Genomic DNA, 19589 nt, shown 5'->3' on the forward strand with positions numbered 1-19589 from the left:
TAAAAACGATTAAGGGAGTAAAATTCTCTTCCTTCAGCTTGAAATTCTGCTGTTTGCTCCCACCCAGAGAAGAAAAGCACAAGGAAGCATCCAAAGGGCAGCTGAGCAATTTAGCAGATGGCACCACTCCTGCTTACAGAGTCTTGTTAGGAAGCAAGAAGATGCTTTCATTACGCCCGGCCTCAGAAGGAAAACCGATGATTAACTTAATACCACATTTATTTGTAGTTAGCACTGGGAGAATGCACATCACCTTACAGACACGTATAAAGGTGACACCGGCCTGCCACAGAGTGCTTACATTTCAGTGTTAGCAAACACGCTGTGAAACAAATCTTGGCAACAGGAGGAGGGGTAATGGGATGTCTGGATAATGGGGCTATTCCAGGAGTAATAAGGGAGTGGAAGAGGATGACAGCACGGAGCACAGCACACCTGATAAAAACAGATTGCATGACAAGCAGGTAGAAAAACAAGCTGTGGGGTTATAGTTAACAAGGCAGACTGCACCTACAGAACACGGCACTGTTAGAGCTATTTCCAAAGGGGATGATGGCAAAATGTTATTTAGAGTGGTTGTTATTGTTTTTTGGAACCCTGGTGTGATATTAGCTTGTATTATGAACTGTGCATTTCAGAACAGAGAGGTAGGGAAATAGCAGAAGCTCTGCAGATGCAGGAAAATAAAACAATAAAACCAACACTTAAAGGGAACAACAAAACAACAGAACTTGCAGTTTTTAAGATGCCATTCTCTTTGCCCTGCAGTATCTGCTTTATATTTTGCAGTGTATTTCCCAAATCCATCAGCCTGTCAAGAGGAAAATCTCCTACTTGCAAACGTTTTACTGCTCATTATCCTCCATGTTTCCTTTGCAGACAGAGGATATTGGCTGGGCTTTGCTGTGAGAGCTGAACATTCCATTTGTTGCTGTTAAGTTGGACTGTCAGCACAATTTGCTCTCTTATTTTTCTAGATATCCACATCCAGCTTCATGTTGAGGATCCAGATACTCTGACAATAACTCAATGCTGTTATATAGGTCTCCAAATAAGAAAAGCAGCACAGCTTTTCTCTGTGGTAGCGCTGTTGTATTACTACTGTGAAGGCTCTTGATGAGGCTTAGGTAATGAGAAATTAGGGGGAAAGAAAAACCTATTACCCTTCCTTCCCCATTTGGTTTCTCTTACAAACAAACCAAACAGAAACCAAAGCATTAAATGCACGAGAGTTTCCAGAGACCGGGGCTAAGTGAAGTGGCATTTATAGGTGCCATCATGTTTCTGCTTCATTACATTCACCTGGGGATGCTTCTGCTGAGAAGATGAAGCTTTTTCCACGACCATCCCTTCACATTTCTAATACAAGTGATTGGAAGCAAGAAAACAGCCCCACCACCACCGAACAACCCACATATGCTGGCCTCTAGGAATAACATAGCTACGTATGTATATTGAGCTGTACTGGAGAATGGCAGGTGAATGCATTATTGATCTTATTGATTTGGCTGTCCAATGTTTGGTTGTCTTTTATTTTTCCAACAGGGGTGGCTCATGAACACCAAAGAGTGTGCTGTTTTCCATTCCAAATATAAGGAATCTGCAGCCTCATTTCCACAGGCATCAAAGAACAAGGCAAACTACCCCAAACAGTCATATTTAACAGGACCATCTCAACAGTGTTGGTTTCTGCAGCATCCAAGGTAATGTTTAGGCTGAAGCCTTTTCATACTTCATCTTCTCACAGCCCACCCTTACATAAGGTTCAGCATTTAAGCAATTAGGTCACAATAAGCACAGTGGGTGCACATCTCACATGCAGAAACAGATCGGTAGATAGAGAAGTTTGAGACTGACATTAAAATTAGTTTAGTTCACAATTGTCAGAGTAAATTAAACCCCACGAGGTCAGATCAGATCAACATTCTACCCAGCCCAGTGTGTATTTTCTCAGTCTTTAACATATTCTTGGACACAGAGCATGCAGAAAAAAGATTAATCTCTTGGTGTAACTTCCTTATTTACAGCAACTAAAATCCCTGAGTTATTGGATGCATCAAACCATTGTTTAACTAGTCCCTTGTGTTTAAATAATAACAATAATAATCAGTTCCCTATCACGTTCTACAGCAACACGTTTCACTGATTGACTTTGGGCTGCGTGACAAAGCACTCCCTTTAGTCTGCTTAGCCCTAAACAATTAAAATCCATTGTGTACCCACCTGTTCTTAAAACTGCAAGCCAAAGGCACGCTTTACTCTTAGCCTAAAAACACACGACTCAAAAGGCATGAGCTCTATTCTCCAAAGCTGACCGGCAGCTTCTTCACACTGTGACACATGAGCAGAGACAACAACCACATACACCCCGTGTTTTATCAGGGGAAACAATATCGGATCAGACAATTTCCCTAATAAAGGGCAGGAACTGAGAACTGCAGTAGGGAGGTAGATGGCAGGAATAAATGGGTGCTCTCTGTTTAATTTAGCTACACACACTTCAAAAGCAGCTGCATCTCCGCTGTGCTCTCTCTGTACTTCTCTTTTGCAGAGGCATTTAAATCAGGAATCCAAACAGCATTGAAGTGGACGATATCACGTTCACTGTTTTGAACTGAAGGTGGAAGTGCTGAGTTAGCACACAGCCATCCTTCAGATCTATTAGGGATGCTGTGAGGCTCAGGGCTGCAGCTCAGAATCGTTCACCTGTCTGAGAGCTCAATGGAAAAAAAAAAAAAGATGGGTAACATCACTGTCATGTAAAATACCTCGGAGCAAAAGTAGAAATCTTTCCAATGGTTTTTAGAAGGAAGTGTAATGAGATAGAATGCAGAAACCCGCAAAAACCCTCTGGAAATCCAGGAAAGCTGTACTAGTGCTGGTGGGTCTCTAGAAATGTACCAGGAGAAGAGGAAATCAGACTAAAAGGCTGCCTCCATCATCACTCAATATAAAGAGCGTAGAGCTGGGAATGTGGGCAAGTCATTGCCAAAGCTAGAGGCCAACAGAAGAATGAAAATCTTTATAACAGCATAGGGTTGACAGCAGGCAATGAGGCTGCCTTGGAACAAACACATTTAATAAAGGCAACACGTTAAAAAATAAACCCACAGATGTGTAAAACGTTCAGTGGCAAGTCATTTCCCAATAAGTTATTGGAGACTAAAAGGTACCATGAGTAGAGCATCCACTGAACTGCCACTGGGTGGCCAAGGGCAGCAACTCAAGATGGCGCTGCCGTCCCACACAGCCCGTCATCCCAGCGACCTGGAATTGGCAGCTCAGAAGATGCTCCATCTTCATAATTGATTTATTTCTCCCCGCCATCCTCCCTGCAGTCACTAGTTCAGCCCATTGCAGTGCTGCACGCAACGTGTGGTGGCTAACATGAGTCACAAGCTACAGAGGCTGAGCTGCTGACCTCAACGGGAAGGTGAAAGGGAGGAATGTCTACTTTAGATGAGGCCTAGGAAAACCATTATAAAAATAAGCGGGTTAAGAATTCCCTTTGTATTCCTTCTATGGCAAATAGGCCCTGGGGCGCCTTCACCCACATGTATTGCTCTACAAGTCAGCTTCACCATACAATCAGTCACCACGTACTCTGTCCAGACAGAGCACCGACAACACAGAAGGCTTTTAATACAGCCAAACCAGCAGCTTTTTGGTCAGAGTAACCTGGCGTTCAGCAGCTTGGAGCCTATGTCAGAACAATGTAGATAAGCTATGGCTAGAGGAAGAATTCTTTTGCCACATCACCCTGCCATACATCCACAGGATCCAGTTACCAAACACAAGGAGTGTTCTGCACTCTCGACTCTTTACAACAAGGTCAGCTTATGACAAGTGAACACCAAGGTATTTGGAGCCCCACAACCCAGCTTCAAGAAGCTTCTCCACTTCAGTAACTACATGCTGCTGCTCCCCTCCCAGGGTCACGCTGGAGGGAGGAAGAGGCAAAAGGCAACAAGTCTCAAAAGCACTTCATCGGTAAACGAGATCCAATTCCTATCTCAACAGTTCCAGGACTGCAGGCAGTTTACAATGTGTACGGGTGGCTTACAGGCTGGGAAGAGAAGAACACCAGGCCTTTGAAGGCTTGGTGTAGGACCAAGAACAGTTCAGTAGGCTCTTCATTTCTGTGTGGAAGGCAGATCCATTGCTCACAGTCTGTGTCATTGTAGTAATAAAACATTTGGGAGCTGTCAGTGCTAGCAGCCAACATTTAGCAATACACTGAAGCCGTGATAATATACGAAGGAATAAATCCCCTTCCCTGCCTCAGAAACAGTCTGGGATACCTCTGGATAGGCAGTAAAACTGCTGAGTCCAGCTACGTATCGAGCAGAAAGACCATTATGAAGCCTCAGGAAGAGAGGAGAGTGCAACTTACATCTGAGACAGTCAGCCGAGTTGGGAGAAGTGGAGGGAGAACAGAGTTCAGCACGTTACATTTGCTAATTCAAATTAAGGTCTTTCTTCCCTCTTCCCCCATCCATCTGTTCCTTCTCTCCCAGTTTCCTATGCAGAGCCTCTGCAGCTGGAGAGTGTGATTTAAGACACAATATCTGTGTGGCCTTTATAAAAGGGAAAAAAAAAAAAAAGTCTTGTGTTCTGGAGTAAGGAGTGTGAAGTCTCCTCCTGCCATAGATCTGAGGAAAGCTCAGTCATCATGTCCAGCCCTCACTCCAGTGATGAACAAAGCCAGGAGAGAAAAAACCTGGCTTACACCACAGGTAGAACCCACGGATACGGTAGGAACCTGTACAGGGGAGGTTGTGTTTGAAGCACCAGTTTAAACAAAAGCTTCCTCATTGGGAGTGCCATTGATTTTGAGGAAGAGTTTGGAATCTTCGATCTTCTGTTTTCTTTCTCTTTCTAGCCTGCGTTTGTAGCAGACCAGGTAGATCGGAAGGCAAAAGCCAAGTAAGCTCAAACCAAGCAAGCCAACGTTCACCTGCGGGAAGACAGACAAAACAGGCAGGTTAAAACAACAACAATCAGGTCATGCATGCCCAAGTGTCAGAACCCAGCTCACGTCACTTGGCTACAGGCAAACCAGGAGACGCCCTGCTCTCTGTATTGGCAACAACATCCTTTGTATTTTTATTTACACTCCGGTGCCCAGAGCACCATGCATGGAAATTAAATAATGCAAGAGTTTGTTGCTGTGGATCTCAGCTGCAATAGTCTGTTGTTCCACGCAACAGGTAGGGGCTGTTCAAGGTGCATTTCTTTTCTACCAGCATCACTGGCTGAAGAGCCATGTATTGCTGGAGTGCAGATGTAGGCACATGCAGCCTAGAGATCAAGACTATCCAAAAAACTAACACATAGTGCCAGTGAGCTGCCCACACACTCAACAATACACCACACACTTGCCCTACCCTCAAAAGCCATTTGGCTTTCCCAACATTAGCATCAACAAGCCAAAATTTACTGATCATTAGAGTTTATGGTTCTCAAGAGAACAGCGAATTTCTACAGCATTTGAGGGCTGGACAAATTAACTCACTGTTACCTTACAGATTTTTACCTCCAATGCAAACTGTCTGCAAACATCAGCCTTCTCCCTTCAAACACACCAGAAAAGGATTGACACCATTCCCTCCCAGGGCCTCATTACACAGGAAAGGGTCTCTTGGACAGCACCAAGGTAACAACAGGCTGAGGGACACCTACAGTCCCTGCAGTTTATAACCTTGGTCCATGCACAGGAGTGTTTTGTTTTCAAAGAAATGAGCCCAAATCATCTTCACCACTGAATCTGCATATTATATTTGAAAATAACTTGCCCAGAGAGGGTCTCCTTCCAGAGGTCCCGTTAATGCCATAAACAGAGGCTGCTGCAGAAGGGCGAAAAGTGCACTGATCAATGACTGCAGCCCTGTCAAGCTACCAAACTGAGTAGAGGGGTATCTGTCAACAGAAAAAGCAATAGCGTTATTATATGTCACCTTGACTGTTCACAACACCCAGCTCAGGTTACACTCCCAGTAGACTAGCACAATAGAATACAGTCTCAAGAGAGGCACGGCATGAAGAACTTCTCTATCCTGAACTTATATACAGCTACCTCTTATTCCAGAGATTTTAGTTACACTTGGTAGTGAGCACAGCACTCTCTAGATCAGAACACACCCAGTGATGGAACAGATGCCTTCTCTCTCCAGACAATTCTCATCCTGAATTCAAAATCTTAAGAAATATCAGATCTAGCACTTGTTTTGTTGTACTATGAGACAGATGGAGGTGCTTATACAACTACTCCTACTGCAAAGGGAGAAGAGTGTTGACATTTACAAGTTAAAAGCAGGGCCTCTTTATCCAGATGACAGCATTAGCAGCTATGCAATCATTTTCATCTGGCCACAGCAACTCGCTCCATTTAGAAGTGAGCGAAACCTGCACAGCAGGTTAGTGTGTGTTTTCCTTTTTAGAGGACAAGTCTGATCCCATGTCAAATTAAACAATGCTGCTCATTGGAAAGTGCTGAATATCAGATACTACTAATGGAAAAATAAATCTCAAGAGCAGCCCAACATCTGCCTCTTTTCACAACTGAACGGCGCTTAGAAAAAGTCAGGTTGGAAAGAAGAAAAGCTGATGAAAACTTTCCAGTATTCAAAGAAGTCAAATTGAAACAAAAAATAAAGAAGTCAGAAAGAGCTGCAATGGTCAGAGAGGTTTAGCTTACAAGCAAGCTGATATCTACAACAACAGACATTTACTGTGACTAGGACAAAAATGTTTTTGCTTGTAGCTACCATAGAACCAAAAATTAGAATGGTTTTGATTTAGTGCCTGAGATGGGTTTTTGAATCTGGATACACAAGCACCAAGACAAAAACCTTTCACAGAATGGGTCCGTGGAGCCTCCATCCATGGAGATATTCAAAACCCAAGTGGACACAGTGCTGGACAACCTGCTCTAGCTGACCCTGCTTGAGCAGGAGGGTTGGATTAGATGGTGTTGAGAGGTTCCTTCCCCACCTCAACCACTCTTTGATCCTCTGAAAGCCAACAGTTTCTCCCTGTTCTCTGTCCAGCAGCTTGGGACAGAGAGGCAGATTTGTTTTCAAAGTGAAAACTATTGCTTACTAAGGAAGAGAGTATTTAGATCCATCTATTGATAACTTCGATAAGTTGGAAGCAGGATGGATAATCCACCTGGGAAAGGGAGTATGCCTCACTAATGGTATATTGGGCAATGCTTTACCAATGCAACTTCAGAGCAGACCAGCAGCAATATGCTCAATTATGTTAATGTTTTACAATGTTTTACCCAGACACACACACACACAGCTACCCAACATAACAAAAAAAGCCTTGAGTTTTTACTATATAACCCCTAGTGTCAATGGCCTAGTCTCACTGATACAAGTTATGCCTCTGTCCTGGCAGTTATGCCAAAGGGGTTATCAGTTTCCAAAGAAGGAATTTATCAGCCAGGACTTCAGTCCAGCTACTATCACACCCAGCAGGGACAGGGAATAAAAACTGCATTATTTTTCCCCTCTGACCACACAGACTTTACTTCCCGATCTCCCTCTCACCAGGGCTTCTTATCACCTCAAACCAGTTTATCTGTCCAGCTTCATATTATAGGTAAGCAGAGACTTACACAGCTGCATAGAGGCCTCCCACTGCTGAGTGGATAAATCCTCTCACAATTGTGTGCAATATGAAGGAAAGAATCTGCAAAGAGAAGAACAAAATGTCAAGTGCTTGATGCCAAGGGGTACCAGACCCCAACACACAACCATTCCTAAAAGGTGCTCTCCTTTCTAGTACACATGCAGACCTGAGCAGCCCAGAGCCCAAACCTGAAGACTGCCACAAGGAAATAACTTGTGTTCATCTCTAAAAGCAATGTTTTTCCTTACTTTGCTGACATGTCACGTTGTGCTTGACCATACGCAAGACCTCTCTCTTTTGTAGATGACACTGTTGCAAGGACACATACCCAGGAAGCAGTAGCAGAGGTCACAACATTCTCTTTTTGAACTTGTGTCCAATTTAGTTAAATTTCCACGAGTTATTGCAGACAAAATGCAAATAAGAACAAACGACATCTGTCTGCCCACGTCACCAGGGCACGTCTAAGGATAGTATAAAAATCACTGAACTCACCTGCCAAAAGCAGGTGCTGTCACAAAATAAATATTATAACAGGTTTATAATCCCACACTGGGCATAGCATTTGGTGCAGAAATAACCTGCTGTATATACTGACGTCACAGTCAGCAGCTTAAATCAAGCCCAGGTTAAAAACGCAAGCACTGCTAAGAGCACCACAATAGGGAAGTATGTGTAGTTACAGAGCTCAGCTGCACAAACTCCATGTATAAACCACACATCAACTCTGCTGTTTTAACTACACTTGCTTCTTTAGGTTATCTCATTTTAACTGAATGGTACTATTTGTTTCAGCTTTAAGGCTGGGGTTCCCAAAGCAGCCCTGAGATCTCCCAGCAGTGCCAAAACACCTTCCTGCCATCAGCCAGTTCTGCTGGTTTGCCAGCTGTACCAGCATCACTGTACCTATGCCACCAACCCCTCCTGGGCATCTCATTTTGACCTATTCACCTGCAGCGGTAGATTGGGAATGAGGCAGGTGATTCCAAATCCAACCAGCAGGACATTTGTGAATGCGAAGGCATTGGTGGCGTTGGTGATTTTCTGGATCTGACGATCACGTTTTTTCTTTTTCTTGTCGCCTCTGGAAGGATAATAAAGTCTATATTACAAAAAAGCACTTTCAGCAGCTGCTGAAATTCATGGCAAGAGTCTCTACATTGACTACATAAACCAGTCTGCCTAAAGGTCTGGCTATGGAGATGGAGGGATCTCCATTGGAGAAAAGTAAGGAACAAGTGGCAATTACTTCAGTGCTGCTGCTGTTAAACTCAGGCTTTCCTTCTAGTATATGTGCTACAAATTAAGTTTGCTCCTCTTAACTGATCTTAAGAAATATGGAAGACACAGTCCCCTTCTTCCTTGCAATTATCAAGTCTTCCTTCAAGCTTTCTTTTCTACCAATATCCTGTTCAGTCCTCTGTATGTTAATGGAGCAAGAGGCCCTACTACATGGCTGCATGGAGCACACTACGCACTGCTCAGCGTTGCTGTCCTCGTTCTCTTCAGAGCCATCATCGCACTCCTTCATCCTCCAGTCCATGATGTACCCAATCACAGGCGCTGTCAGCAGGCACAGCAGTTGGAGCACCCCAAAAATGGAAGTGTAGAGACTCACTGCAGGGGAAAGGAAAAGAAGATTTTAAAGGTATCAGTTCAAGGAATCAGTAACAGGAAAGCAGACATAAGAAACTTCCTCCTCACTGTTCACCTTTCCTATTAGAAGCCCAGATCCCAGATTAACCTGCAGGGTTGAAAGCAGCTGGGATGCAAAGTTCTTCCTTCTATGGTATTTTTAGAGGAGCATCAGCCCAACAGTGGCAGGACCAGCAGGGGCATCCAAAAAGCTGCTTTGTACCAGTGAGGTTTGTGCTGGTTAGGAACAGCAGGGAAAGTTCTGCAAGTGATGCATCCTGCACAGCATCCCTGCCTTAGTCATCTCCTCTGCTGCCTGGCAGGGAGCTCCAGATGCATCTTCTCCAGATCAGAAGCTCCAACAAGGACAAGCCATGCTAGGAAGGTGAAATCTATGCCATTTTGTGAAGGATGGACTAGTTTAGAAGTGGTTCTATGGGAGGAAATCAGCAGCAAGTAACACAGCATCTGTGAGCAGTCATTAACATTTCAAACTGATTACAATTCCCTGCATGTTAATCATAGGAGAAGTGTCTACATGGCTCTCTAGGGGAAAGCTGAGGCCAGCAGACTTAGAAGAAGCCTCCCCCCTCCTCTTATCAGACAGTTCCCCCCATCCCACAATGCTTTTTCCACTTCCTCTCTGCAGCCCACATGATGGATGTGCAGGCATCACACTGAAGGGCTGGTGAGTCAGTGTTACCCCAGCTCTGAAATAAGGATGTGATTCCAAAACTGACAACCTCAGCACAGAGCGCTCACAAGTTGCAGCACCGTAAGCAAAAGCAGTCGAGAAGAATTGTAGTTTATCCCTCCCAGTGCATGGCCAGGGCTCTCCAAAGCATTACAGTCATGACTTATACCAAAATCAAGGTGGTATTGGAGAGAGGTTTCCAAGAAGCCTTCCTCTCCTATGCAGTCATAGCCAACCCTGGGCTGCCTGGTAGTACCCAGGCGTGGCACCAGTTCATCCCTTCCTGGCTCCAGTTGCTGGCTGTGGAACTAAGAGGAACTTCCAGCTCCAGCCTCTGAACTCACATTCCTGCTCCCATTACCTCTGCACAAGCAAGCCCTGACGTGGCCCCACATCCCGTCTGCTGGAGCCAAAAGAAACAGGTGGCATCACCCTCTACAAACACTCCCAAAGCTGATTTGCTCTTGCGTGGTTATTTTTTAACAGAGGGTAAGAAGCAAGCCATGCTGTCAACTTTTGTTTCTCTCTGCTATTCTGAACACTTAATCTTGGGCTCTGAACGCTGGGAGCAGTAGCCAGCTTCAAGAAGGGAACAAAATTTATGGGGAAAGCAAAAGGAGAGGTCCTATAGGAACAGTCTCCTCAATTTATCTATCATAAAAACTGCTATTTCCTAAAAAGGAAAAAGAATACGAAGCAAACAACAACAGGTACAGCAGAAGCAAAGCAAACAGAAAGGCCTGCAGACATGGGCACAACCCTTTACACCCGCTGTTCTATAAGTCATTAGGTCCAACTGCCCTGAGTAATACAGCCAAGTTTTCCAGCCTGTCCTGGTTCTACCCAAGGTCTCCAGCACTGTCAGATTTGGAAGCGAGGTGGCGATTTATGAAAGACAAAGCCAACTTAAGAGTCTCAAACACAACAGATCTCCCCTCTCCTGCCTTCCCATGATACAATTACCATTTAGATGGCTTCTGAACTCTCTAGCTTTACCCCTCCACATTTCAGGGTTTCCAGAAGAGAAGGAGCCATGCACTGACTGCTTTTCCACCTCAGCGTTTCACAACATGACATGCACAGGAAGCAGAACTTCCAATAACAAAGTGCTTCGCTGCAGCTTCAAGCCTTCATGCTCTCTGATTTCCTTTAAATCCTTCTCTCCTGGGTATATCTTGGTTTCCTTTGACCATAACAACACTGGCAGCTCTTTTCTCCCCTTGCCAAGTTTTGCAGGTGGGGGGGAGCGCTCTGAGCAAACAGCAAGTAAACAAGGCACAAACAAGGAATCAGAGAGAGCAGCATCCCATCCTGTCCTGATGGGCATTGGATTACATTTCTAGAGATCCACACGCGTCTTGGAACAGCTCTCACAGCCTGACACTGCTGTGACCACACAAAACCACTGTTTTGCTGGTGCCATGGAAACACCAAGACAGCGGATTGCACTGCGAGCCCAGGCTGCATTCGAAGGGAGGAGGGGGAGAATGGGAAGAAATCTCAAAGGTGGCATAGAAGAACAATTCGCCCAATAGGCACAAGTTGTTTTTCTTCAAAGCGCAGAGCTTGACTGAAAAAGAATTGGTGGCATAAATTGATATTAATCTTAAAATACTGGGAAAGGGGGTAGGAAATAACTAGAGCAAGCCAGGGGGAAAATATATATATATCTTAGTACAGGAATTGCAAGGTAAGCAGAAAACTGAGCTGTGCTGGGAAAGGTAGGCAGCATGAAGTTCGTCCTGTTTACTGTTTAATGCCTAAATTGGCTCTTGAGCCAGGAGATAAAGAGCTGAATGCTGCAGGCTGTCAAACGCTCAAACAAAGCAATTCAGGGAATGCCAGGGCGCTTGGAGTTTCCTTCCCTCCCCCAGAGCTCACTCCTGCTCTCAGAGGAGCGCCTCTTGATTTATCAGCTCCATGCAATCCAGATTTAACAAGTTCAAACTGGATCTTACTACAAAGGACAAAAAAAAAAGGAGCTAAGTCTTGTTTTGCAATCCTGCGTATTTTCAACAACAGTAAACTAATGTACTCTTTCCTGTTTGCTCCATGTACTGAATCAGAGCTATAAATATAAGTCCAGCACAGCGAGCAACCCCTGAGCCTCCCCACACACATGGGCTGCACAAAACAGCCATGACTTCACTTTTCCCACCCTTCTGCTGGGACCAGACACCCAGCACAGCCAATGTTCATAGAGTCAGCTGCTCTGTATGTCGTGCTTGCTTAGGATAAGTAAAGCAAATAACCTGGATAAAATAGATTTCCCAATTAAAAAATAAAAGCCACAGTCCATCCTGAGAGAGCACTTTCAACAAGTTATTGGAAGGAATATCATGGAATAGTATTTAATAGACACCGGGCTAAAATTAGATTGACATTCAAGTGTTCACCTCACTGCCCCTCTGCCCTGAGCCAGCTCCAGCCTTCCACTGGCCCCTACCACCAGCAGTCACCTGCACCAGTAATTGCTGTACACGGTGTGTTTGCTGAGTAATCAGGCATGCTGTCCTCTTGGAAGGATCGAGTCTGGGGCAGCACCCAGTTCCAAGGAAGCAGATTAAAGTCACCCTACCTTGGCTTTCGTCTCCAGACAGAAACTCAAGGATGGTGTTCATGGCCCCCATGTAGAAGATGAGCCGCAGCTGGGTGACACACATGGTGATGAGGCTGAGCAGCAAGATGGGGCTGAAGACACTCTTCATGAAGGAGGGAGAAGCTGCAGAAGGAAAAACGGAGTCTGAAGAAGGCAGCATGGCCTTATAGACAGGTATGACTTTAGAAGAGGCTGCAGCCCTTGGGTTAGCAGGCCTTCTGGCCATTCATCCCAGCATGGAACCAGTAGTGGCAGCCCCCAAGTCTGCTGAGAACAACTGTCTGCTGTCCTACAAACTTCCTTACTGAATAGTGGCATATGCTGGGAGTCTGGTCACCAAAAACAGGGGCAAAGAAAGTCTCACCCAATGCTGCTGAGCAGAGCAGAAGGAAACTTCAAGCCATTTCCTTCTGCCATATCCCTGAGGAAGGAAGGCTGGGAGGACTAAGAGACAGTGGTGACCAACTGTGTTGTCCCCTGTGGCCATACCAGTCTCCCATGCAGTCATCCACACCTGGCAACAGCATACTTTAGCAGGCATACACAGGCAAGATTCCTTGTATAACTGAACTCTTATCTACATAGCGGTGCCTGGCATGTGGCCTTGGCAACATATGGAACATATATCATGCTGTCTCATATAAACAGGCCTGGAGCAGAGCACCATTATCCCCTGGGGCATGTGGTGAACCCCACCTGTGCTGTCAGGCTGGCACTTCACTTCAAGGTCCACTGTGGACAGGCAGAGCTTGTTGTTCTCTTGCAAGGCTGCAGACTCTTTGGGGCCCTTCATGGAGCTCCCCACGCTCAGCCTGCGTCCCACTGTTGTGACTTGCTTGTAGAACTGCTTCCCAGTGATTTTGTGGTCAAATCCCAGCCAGCTGAACTTTATTTTCACCCTGTTGGGCAGTAAAGAGAATGAGGGCTGCAGCACAGGGTGGGAGTTAGAGGCAGCAGAGCTGTGGGAATCAGGCTGTGGGGATGCAAGGCACCAGGTTTCTACCCACAAACCCACAGGATGTCTGGATCCAGAGCAGACAGATGTACTTGACCTGGACCACTTTACTTTGGCACACACCATTAAAGGAATGCTTATTGTTAACAGGCACATCATTGGCCTTCATACTTCTAATGCTTTGGAAGGTAAAAGTTTTAAGAGATATTCATCAGTCATGATATCAAGATAGCGTGAGACAGAAATCCTCACCCTCGAAAGAACTGGCAGCAATAAACAACATGTAAGGGAATTCCCTGCCCTCTCTTCAATATTGGTTGTGAGGAGGGTCAGCCCCCAGGGCTCATCTAGATGATGCTTACGTATAGTCCATGTCTTCTGGTCCTGGGAAGGGCTCCAGTGGCCAGTTGAAGAAGCAGTTGAGGAAAACTAGTCCTGCACAACTTGCCCAGACAAGCAGAATAAGGATGAAGGAGACCCCAAAGTCATATATAACCTGGAAAGCAGAAGGAAATACGACTTTGGTTGTAAGAGCAGAAAACCTGGAAGTCTGTAAACACACACAGGAACTGAATCTTGCAAAAACATGTCACTAAAAAAAGTGCTCAAACAATTAATTCCCCTTTCTTTTGACATCATTGCTAAATCTCCAGCTAAACAGCGCCAGTAATGAATCACAATCCCACAGACTCACCTTGATTCCTGGGAAGGTCACAGCAGAGGAAGCATAGGAGCCAATCATCAGAGCAATGAACGTGGAACGAAGGTCACCAAACATGTTGGGCAGCTGGGGACAGAAAAGTCGGTTGGAACAGGTTGCTGCCCAGGTAAGGGGAGAAACCTCTTGAGAAAACGCTGGCATTCAGAGTTAAGAATTCTGGATACCAGAACCCCCAAAATAAACAGTTTTGTTCAAGAATGGCTTAGCTCATTAGAATGAAGCCCTACGGGTAAGTCCTACGGGTTACAATGGCATCTCCATTGTCAGGGAATGTCTACAATCCACAGTTTATGTGCTCAACATCACTGCTTTCTTCCAGACTGACTGCATGCTTTGCATTGGTCACCTTTAGCACAGGATCCTTTGTTCCAGTCCTTGTGCTTTCCTTAAGGGTTCCTTTCCCCCATACTACAGCCACCACCTCTGTTTCTCTCCATAAATCCACACTCAGGTTCCCTGCCAATCATTCTCCTTTTAGCCAAGAGTTGCTAGAGATGGGCTGTGACAGCTGCACAATCCCTAACACACCTTGGGCTGCCAGCTTTGTTTACACATCTCAGGTCAGCACCTAATCTTTGCAGTAGACTGGAAAGCTCCTGTTATAACAAGAAGGAATAGGAACTAACATGAACTGTGTTGCTGCTATGTTTCCACCACCAGCCAGGTTCCCCCATGCAGACAGACTGTATAAGTGTGATTTGGTTGCCTTCTGTCTGCTCTTTCAGGTCACAGAGTCCCCAAATCCACTCAGGCATCATTACAACGTCAGCCCTGGGGGTCTCCAAGGACACTGCAGGTGCCTTCTAGCACTGAAAGCTTAACAGCATTTTATCTGTTTTCAAGACAACAAAATGATTTGGAGAATATTGGATCAAGTCTGAGCAAGAAAATGCTCTCATCTCATTCTCATTTCAGTGCTGGAAAACAAATCCATCTTTTCCAGGAGCAGCATATAAGGCAAGTGAATCTGGCTTGTGTCACAGCGGGACCAGCATGTTTACAGCACAAGTATTCCTGCGCAGGAACACTCGAGGATCCATCTGGCTGTTTATCATCCCTCTGCCTCACTGCGGAGCTTTCTATGCAGCACAGCCTCCAGGTCCTCGGATAACCCCAGCCGGAGAACAGCAGCAGAAGACACTGAGCCCCAAGTGGGCATGGCAGAGGCAGAAAACGCTGCACTTCACTGCAGCAAGGATCCCCACACCCATCCCCACATCCCCGCATCCGGGAGCTCTGCCAACAGGCTGCTTTCAGGAGCTGCAGACAGGAAACTGCTAAGGATCCAAAGGTCTGTTACCAGGCATAGAAATCCCTCCCTGGAAGGGTTGGCCTAAATACACACCCTTAGAAAAGAGCATCTGCAGGATGAAATATCTGCAGGTTGCAGGGGCTGGCCATTGTCACCAGGCACGGTGTTTGTATAATCTCCAATGCCCCCAAACCTAAAATAATCTCCAGAAATTACAACAAACAGCTGCTGCTGTTGGAGAGCTGTGAGCAGGGTGAGAGCTGTACAAACACAGCTGCTTCTTGGCTCGGGTTGCTTTTCCCCAGAGTCTCAGAGATGACAAAAAAGCCTTTTTCATAAGCAGATGAGCAGCTCCCAGGTGGATCCTCCTGCTCTGGGAGGTACAGGAGACCCAGAATGAGCCCAAAAGCAAACAGCTACTTCTGGGAAACCCAAATCTGCTTCTGCTTCAGTGGGGACAAGTCTTAGAAAGGCTTGAGACTTTGGAAAATCCCATTTGGCAGCAAGTGGTCGGATTAAAGAAAATTGGACGGAGGAGATTCATTGGGCTGGATAAGATCTTATCAAGTGTAACTGCTAACACTGAACACTCAGGAGGAAAGGAAACCTGAGAGCTGAAGGGACAGAGTGAAAACAGCCTGGGTCTGGACAGAAAATCCCTCAGCCTGCAGGTGTTAGCACTGGCAGTGCCTGCCTGGGTCCCGGCTGAAGACCAGCTACTAAAATAACGTGCAGTATTTACTAAGCCAGATTTCCAGCATAGCAGCAAGCACTGGAAAAACATGAACCCCAGGGATGAGAAAGAAAACATACACCATCCACAGAGCAAGTAGGATCTTTGCCTTCTGCCACCAGCAGGATCTGATCCTCAATCTGACCTTATTCCTACAGGCCAGAACTGACTTCTCCACTGACTTCTGCCCACTCTGGTATAAGTATCTCAATTATGGAGGACCTACCATGAAGAAACTCTTACATCTCCTGTTTAAAGGTCAATAACACTCCAGGTATAATTAACTTCATGCCCTGCCTGAAAGATACCGACTTGATTTTGCCACACCGTAAGCTGTTTTTTCCTGGAGCCCTTTACTACAGGTGTGCAATCCCAAACTGATAAAAATCACTTCCTGGTTTCCTCTTGCAGATGACTTCTCCTCATTTGCCCTACAGTGAGTTTAAAGACCTCCAATTAGTTGTATAAGTTTTCATCTTTTCCCTATATAAAAGAATACCACAATAAAAAACAGCCCCACCAAAGCCAGCTCCCCTCCTATTGCAAGGACAGAAGGAAAAAAAAGAAAGATCAAGGGACTGAGAACTGGACTTGGAAATGGTATTTCCATTCAAGCTAAGCTTTGTTTTCCCTATCAGGGGGTACATTTGGAAATAATACAGACAATAAAAACATGTTCTCCAGGAAAGCCTCAAACTGCCCCCTTTGTCCTACACATATGGAGACTCCTGTTCCCGTTCTCCACCAAACAAAAGATCACAGAGCCCTAAATGCTGCTAATATTTCTGAGCAGAGCAGATTCCCTACACAGAGCTGCCCCCCCCCAGCTCTGACTACAGGGCGCTGTTTGTAGCAGAAATGAGAGCAAAGCAGCTGCAATTCTTTGAAAGGAAAACAGGGCAGAAAACAATCTATAAAAGGCTCTTTGTGGTAATTTATCACACATGTTTATTTCTTTGCATGGAATAGCTTCGGAGCAGAACCAGTGCCAGATTCCTGTGTTGCTGTCAGAGCCACCAATACGGATCTGTTTCCATTTCTAATCTCCGCATATATTGGTTAAGAGCAAGTCACGAGGCACCAAGCTCCCCTCTGCATTTTAACAGCAGGCACAGCCTGACCTTGTTCCTGCTTCTGGGAACACCACAGCTCCCCCTCCTCCCCGGCAGGCAGCCCGGCCCTGCAGCACACCATGTGCTGTCAGCAAACCCTGGGGTCTCAATGCTGCAAACACCTCTGACCCCAAGAGACACACATCATGGATTGCAGTTGCACACTGTAATCCTCAGCAACCCCATTTAGCCCCATCCCTCAATCCCTGCAGGAGCACAGAGGGTCGGATTCTCCATCATAAAGCAGGCATGGTCCACAGCACTCAAAAAAAGCACCCGACCATGACACACGTGGAACATCCTGGCTACACATGCCACTCTCACCACCCTGGGGTAGCATGGAACAGCACAGGTATGTTTCACACATGTCCTGGAGCACTCCAGGTTGCTAGCAGGACGAAGTCACCTTGCTTTGAGTCATGCACACTGAGCAGCCGGTACCTGCACCAGCCAGCACAAGCTTGTTTGGCAGCAGGCATTGATGTGTGCTCGTTAGCAGCTCTACACAGCAACCTGATGTATCACCATGGTAGGCAGCTTGTGATATTAACCATGGTAGGCAGCTTGTGATATTAACCTGGATCACTTCTAGGAAGGTTCCACCTTCTCCCTGCAGATGTACTTCCTCAGAGCTGAGAAAACTGGCTCATTAATGAGGGTGTTAATAAGTGGCTTTGCTTATTTCTGCTCCTGCTAAACAGCCACAGAACAGCACGTCCAGTCTCTGCCCTGCCCTCCCATCATCACCAGTGGCTCCAAAATAATCAGTGACCCATTCATGACCACCCAGAGAGACCAGAAGCACCAGTGGCAGCCATGAGATGAGAATTGTCTCCTCTCCCCCAGCAGCTCCAATGTGCTCCCCCTTCTCCTTTGCTTGTATTTGAAGCAGGATGACATTTGCCCCACAGATCTCTGGGAGCACAGCCAAGGCTTCCAGTGAAGAACATTACATGCGTCCAAGAGACTGACATCTGCACACAGTTTTGAAAGATTTCAATACAAAAGCATCAGCAGCATCACAGCGTACCCAGGGATCTGCAAACAGCCCCTGCCAGGTTTAGGTCTTGGCAGTTCAGCCGGCACTTAACCCACGTTAAATTAGAGGTAACCTTAACTAGAAGTTTAACTTTTAACAGAGAGCTCAAGGTAATGCAGTTGAAATCAGAAAGTTTGCAACCAGTGCTTTCCAGGCTGTTTTCTAGGAGATTTTTCTACCCAGCCCTCCTCTTTCAGCCTCATTGACGTGGGTAATGAGATGGAAAATGAAGCAGCTACTTGGAGAATGATACTGCTCCCATCTCCAGGCAACACGAACCCCGAAACACAGAGCCCCAGCTGACAGCTGTTGACCAATGCTCCTAATACAACCCATGGGCTGAGCTGACTGACATGGCTGGGCAGACAGAGCCCGATTCACTCAGTGGGCTCAGCATTTCTAAGGAAACCTGGATGGGACTCTCACCCTTTTGTGCCAGAGAACCACCATTCTCCTGGGGAAGGGATGCTAAAAGCACTCACAAGGAGCTGCTTCAACCCCACTGCAAGAAGGGGGAGGGAAGAAAAGGGAAAAGAAGCCTTGGAACAACCAGCTAACACTCAGTCTTTCAGGTAAAAGAATGACCGACCCTTTGTACCAAACAAACACACACGCTCATCAAGCTGCAGGCAATAGACCCATGTTGCTCCATCCTGCTAGCCCAGCTCCCAGCCATGGTAAGGAATAAATCAGGAATCAGGTGTTAACTCTTTGCTTACCGTGAGTGATGTGAAGGTCATGCACATCCCACCAAAGCCATTCAGAGCCAGCGCGATGAATATCAGCACAGATAGAGCTGCAATGACAAAGCCCAAGAGCCTTTACTGGGGTGAGGGGAGAAGGGAGACCACTGAGCCCCTATGGCTTTAATCCTGACACAAAACACTCAGATGTGGGTCAGCACTCTGGGATGTGCCATGCTGCCCTGACCCAGCTCATCCCATTTCACAGCCATATGGAGAAGACTGGCTTGGGTATAATGGCCCCTTAGGATGGATGAATCTCTTTTCTGTGGTGAGCAGGCTTGCTGATATAGTTTGCCTGATTAGGTCTTAGAATAATAGAATGGTTGGGTTGGAAGGGACCTTACAGCCCACCCAGTTCCAAGCCCTGCCATGGGCTGGGTGCTCCCCAACAGCTCAGGCTGCCCAGAGCCCCATCCACAGCCTTGGGCTCCTCCAGAGATGGGGCATCCACTGCTCTGGGCAGCA

General features: G+C 46.1%; 1 protein-coding gene and 1 long non-coding RNA gene across 5 annotated transcripts in view; one reads left to right on the forward strand and one right to left on the reverse strand.

The window, feature by feature from the left end:
* Positions 1-201: 201 nt before the first annotated feature.
* The window catches only part of SLC43A2 (solute carrier family 43 member 2), a 28660-nt gene continuing 9272 nt past the window's right edge, over positions 202-19589 (reverse strand). For both annotated transcript variants that reach the window (XM_015880869.2, XM_015880870.1), the window contains 10 exons: positions 19098-19174; positions 14216-14308; positions 13884-14017; positions 13263-13465; positions 12546-12689; positions 9117-9255; positions 8590-8722; positions 7625-7698; positions 5796-5919; positions 202-4957 (listed from right to left, as the gene is read on the reverse strand). In XM_015880869.2, coding sequence (XP_015736355.1) covers positions 4796-4957; positions 5796-5919; positions 7625-7698; positions 8590-8722; positions 9117-9255; positions 12546-12689; positions 13263-13465; positions 13884-14017; positions 14216-14308; positions 19098-19174 — 1283 coding nt within the window. In that variant the 3' untranslated portion in view covers positions 202-4795. The remainder of the gene's footprint in view (positions 4958-5795; positions 5920-7624; positions 7699-8589; positions 8723-9116; positions 9256-12545; positions 12690-13262; positions 13466-13883; positions 14018-14215; positions 14309-19097; positions 19175-19589) is intronic.
* LOC107322641 lies at positions 11388-16910 on the forward strand. 3 transcript variants are annotated; one of them, XR_001559002.2, is made up of 5 exons: positions 11391-11473; positions 12390-12450; positions 12564-12740; positions 14175-14348; positions 14968-16910. It is a non-coding gene; the product is annotated as an uncharacterized LOC107322641 (long non-coding RNA). The 3 variants fall into 3 exon arrangements; XR_001559003.2 differs by lacking the exon at positions 11391-11473 and adding an exon at positions 11510-11657; XR_001559001.2 differs by lacking the exon at positions 12390-12450 and having other exon boundaries at positions 11388-11473.

The sequence above is a fragment of the Coturnix japonica genome, chromosome 19 (genome assembly GCF_001577835.2).
Source record: "Coturnix japonica isolate 7356 chromosome 19, Coturnix japonica 2.1, whole genome shotgun sequence".
NCBI lineage: Eukaryota > Metazoa > Chordata > Aves > Galliformes > Phasianidae > Coturnix > Coturnix japonica.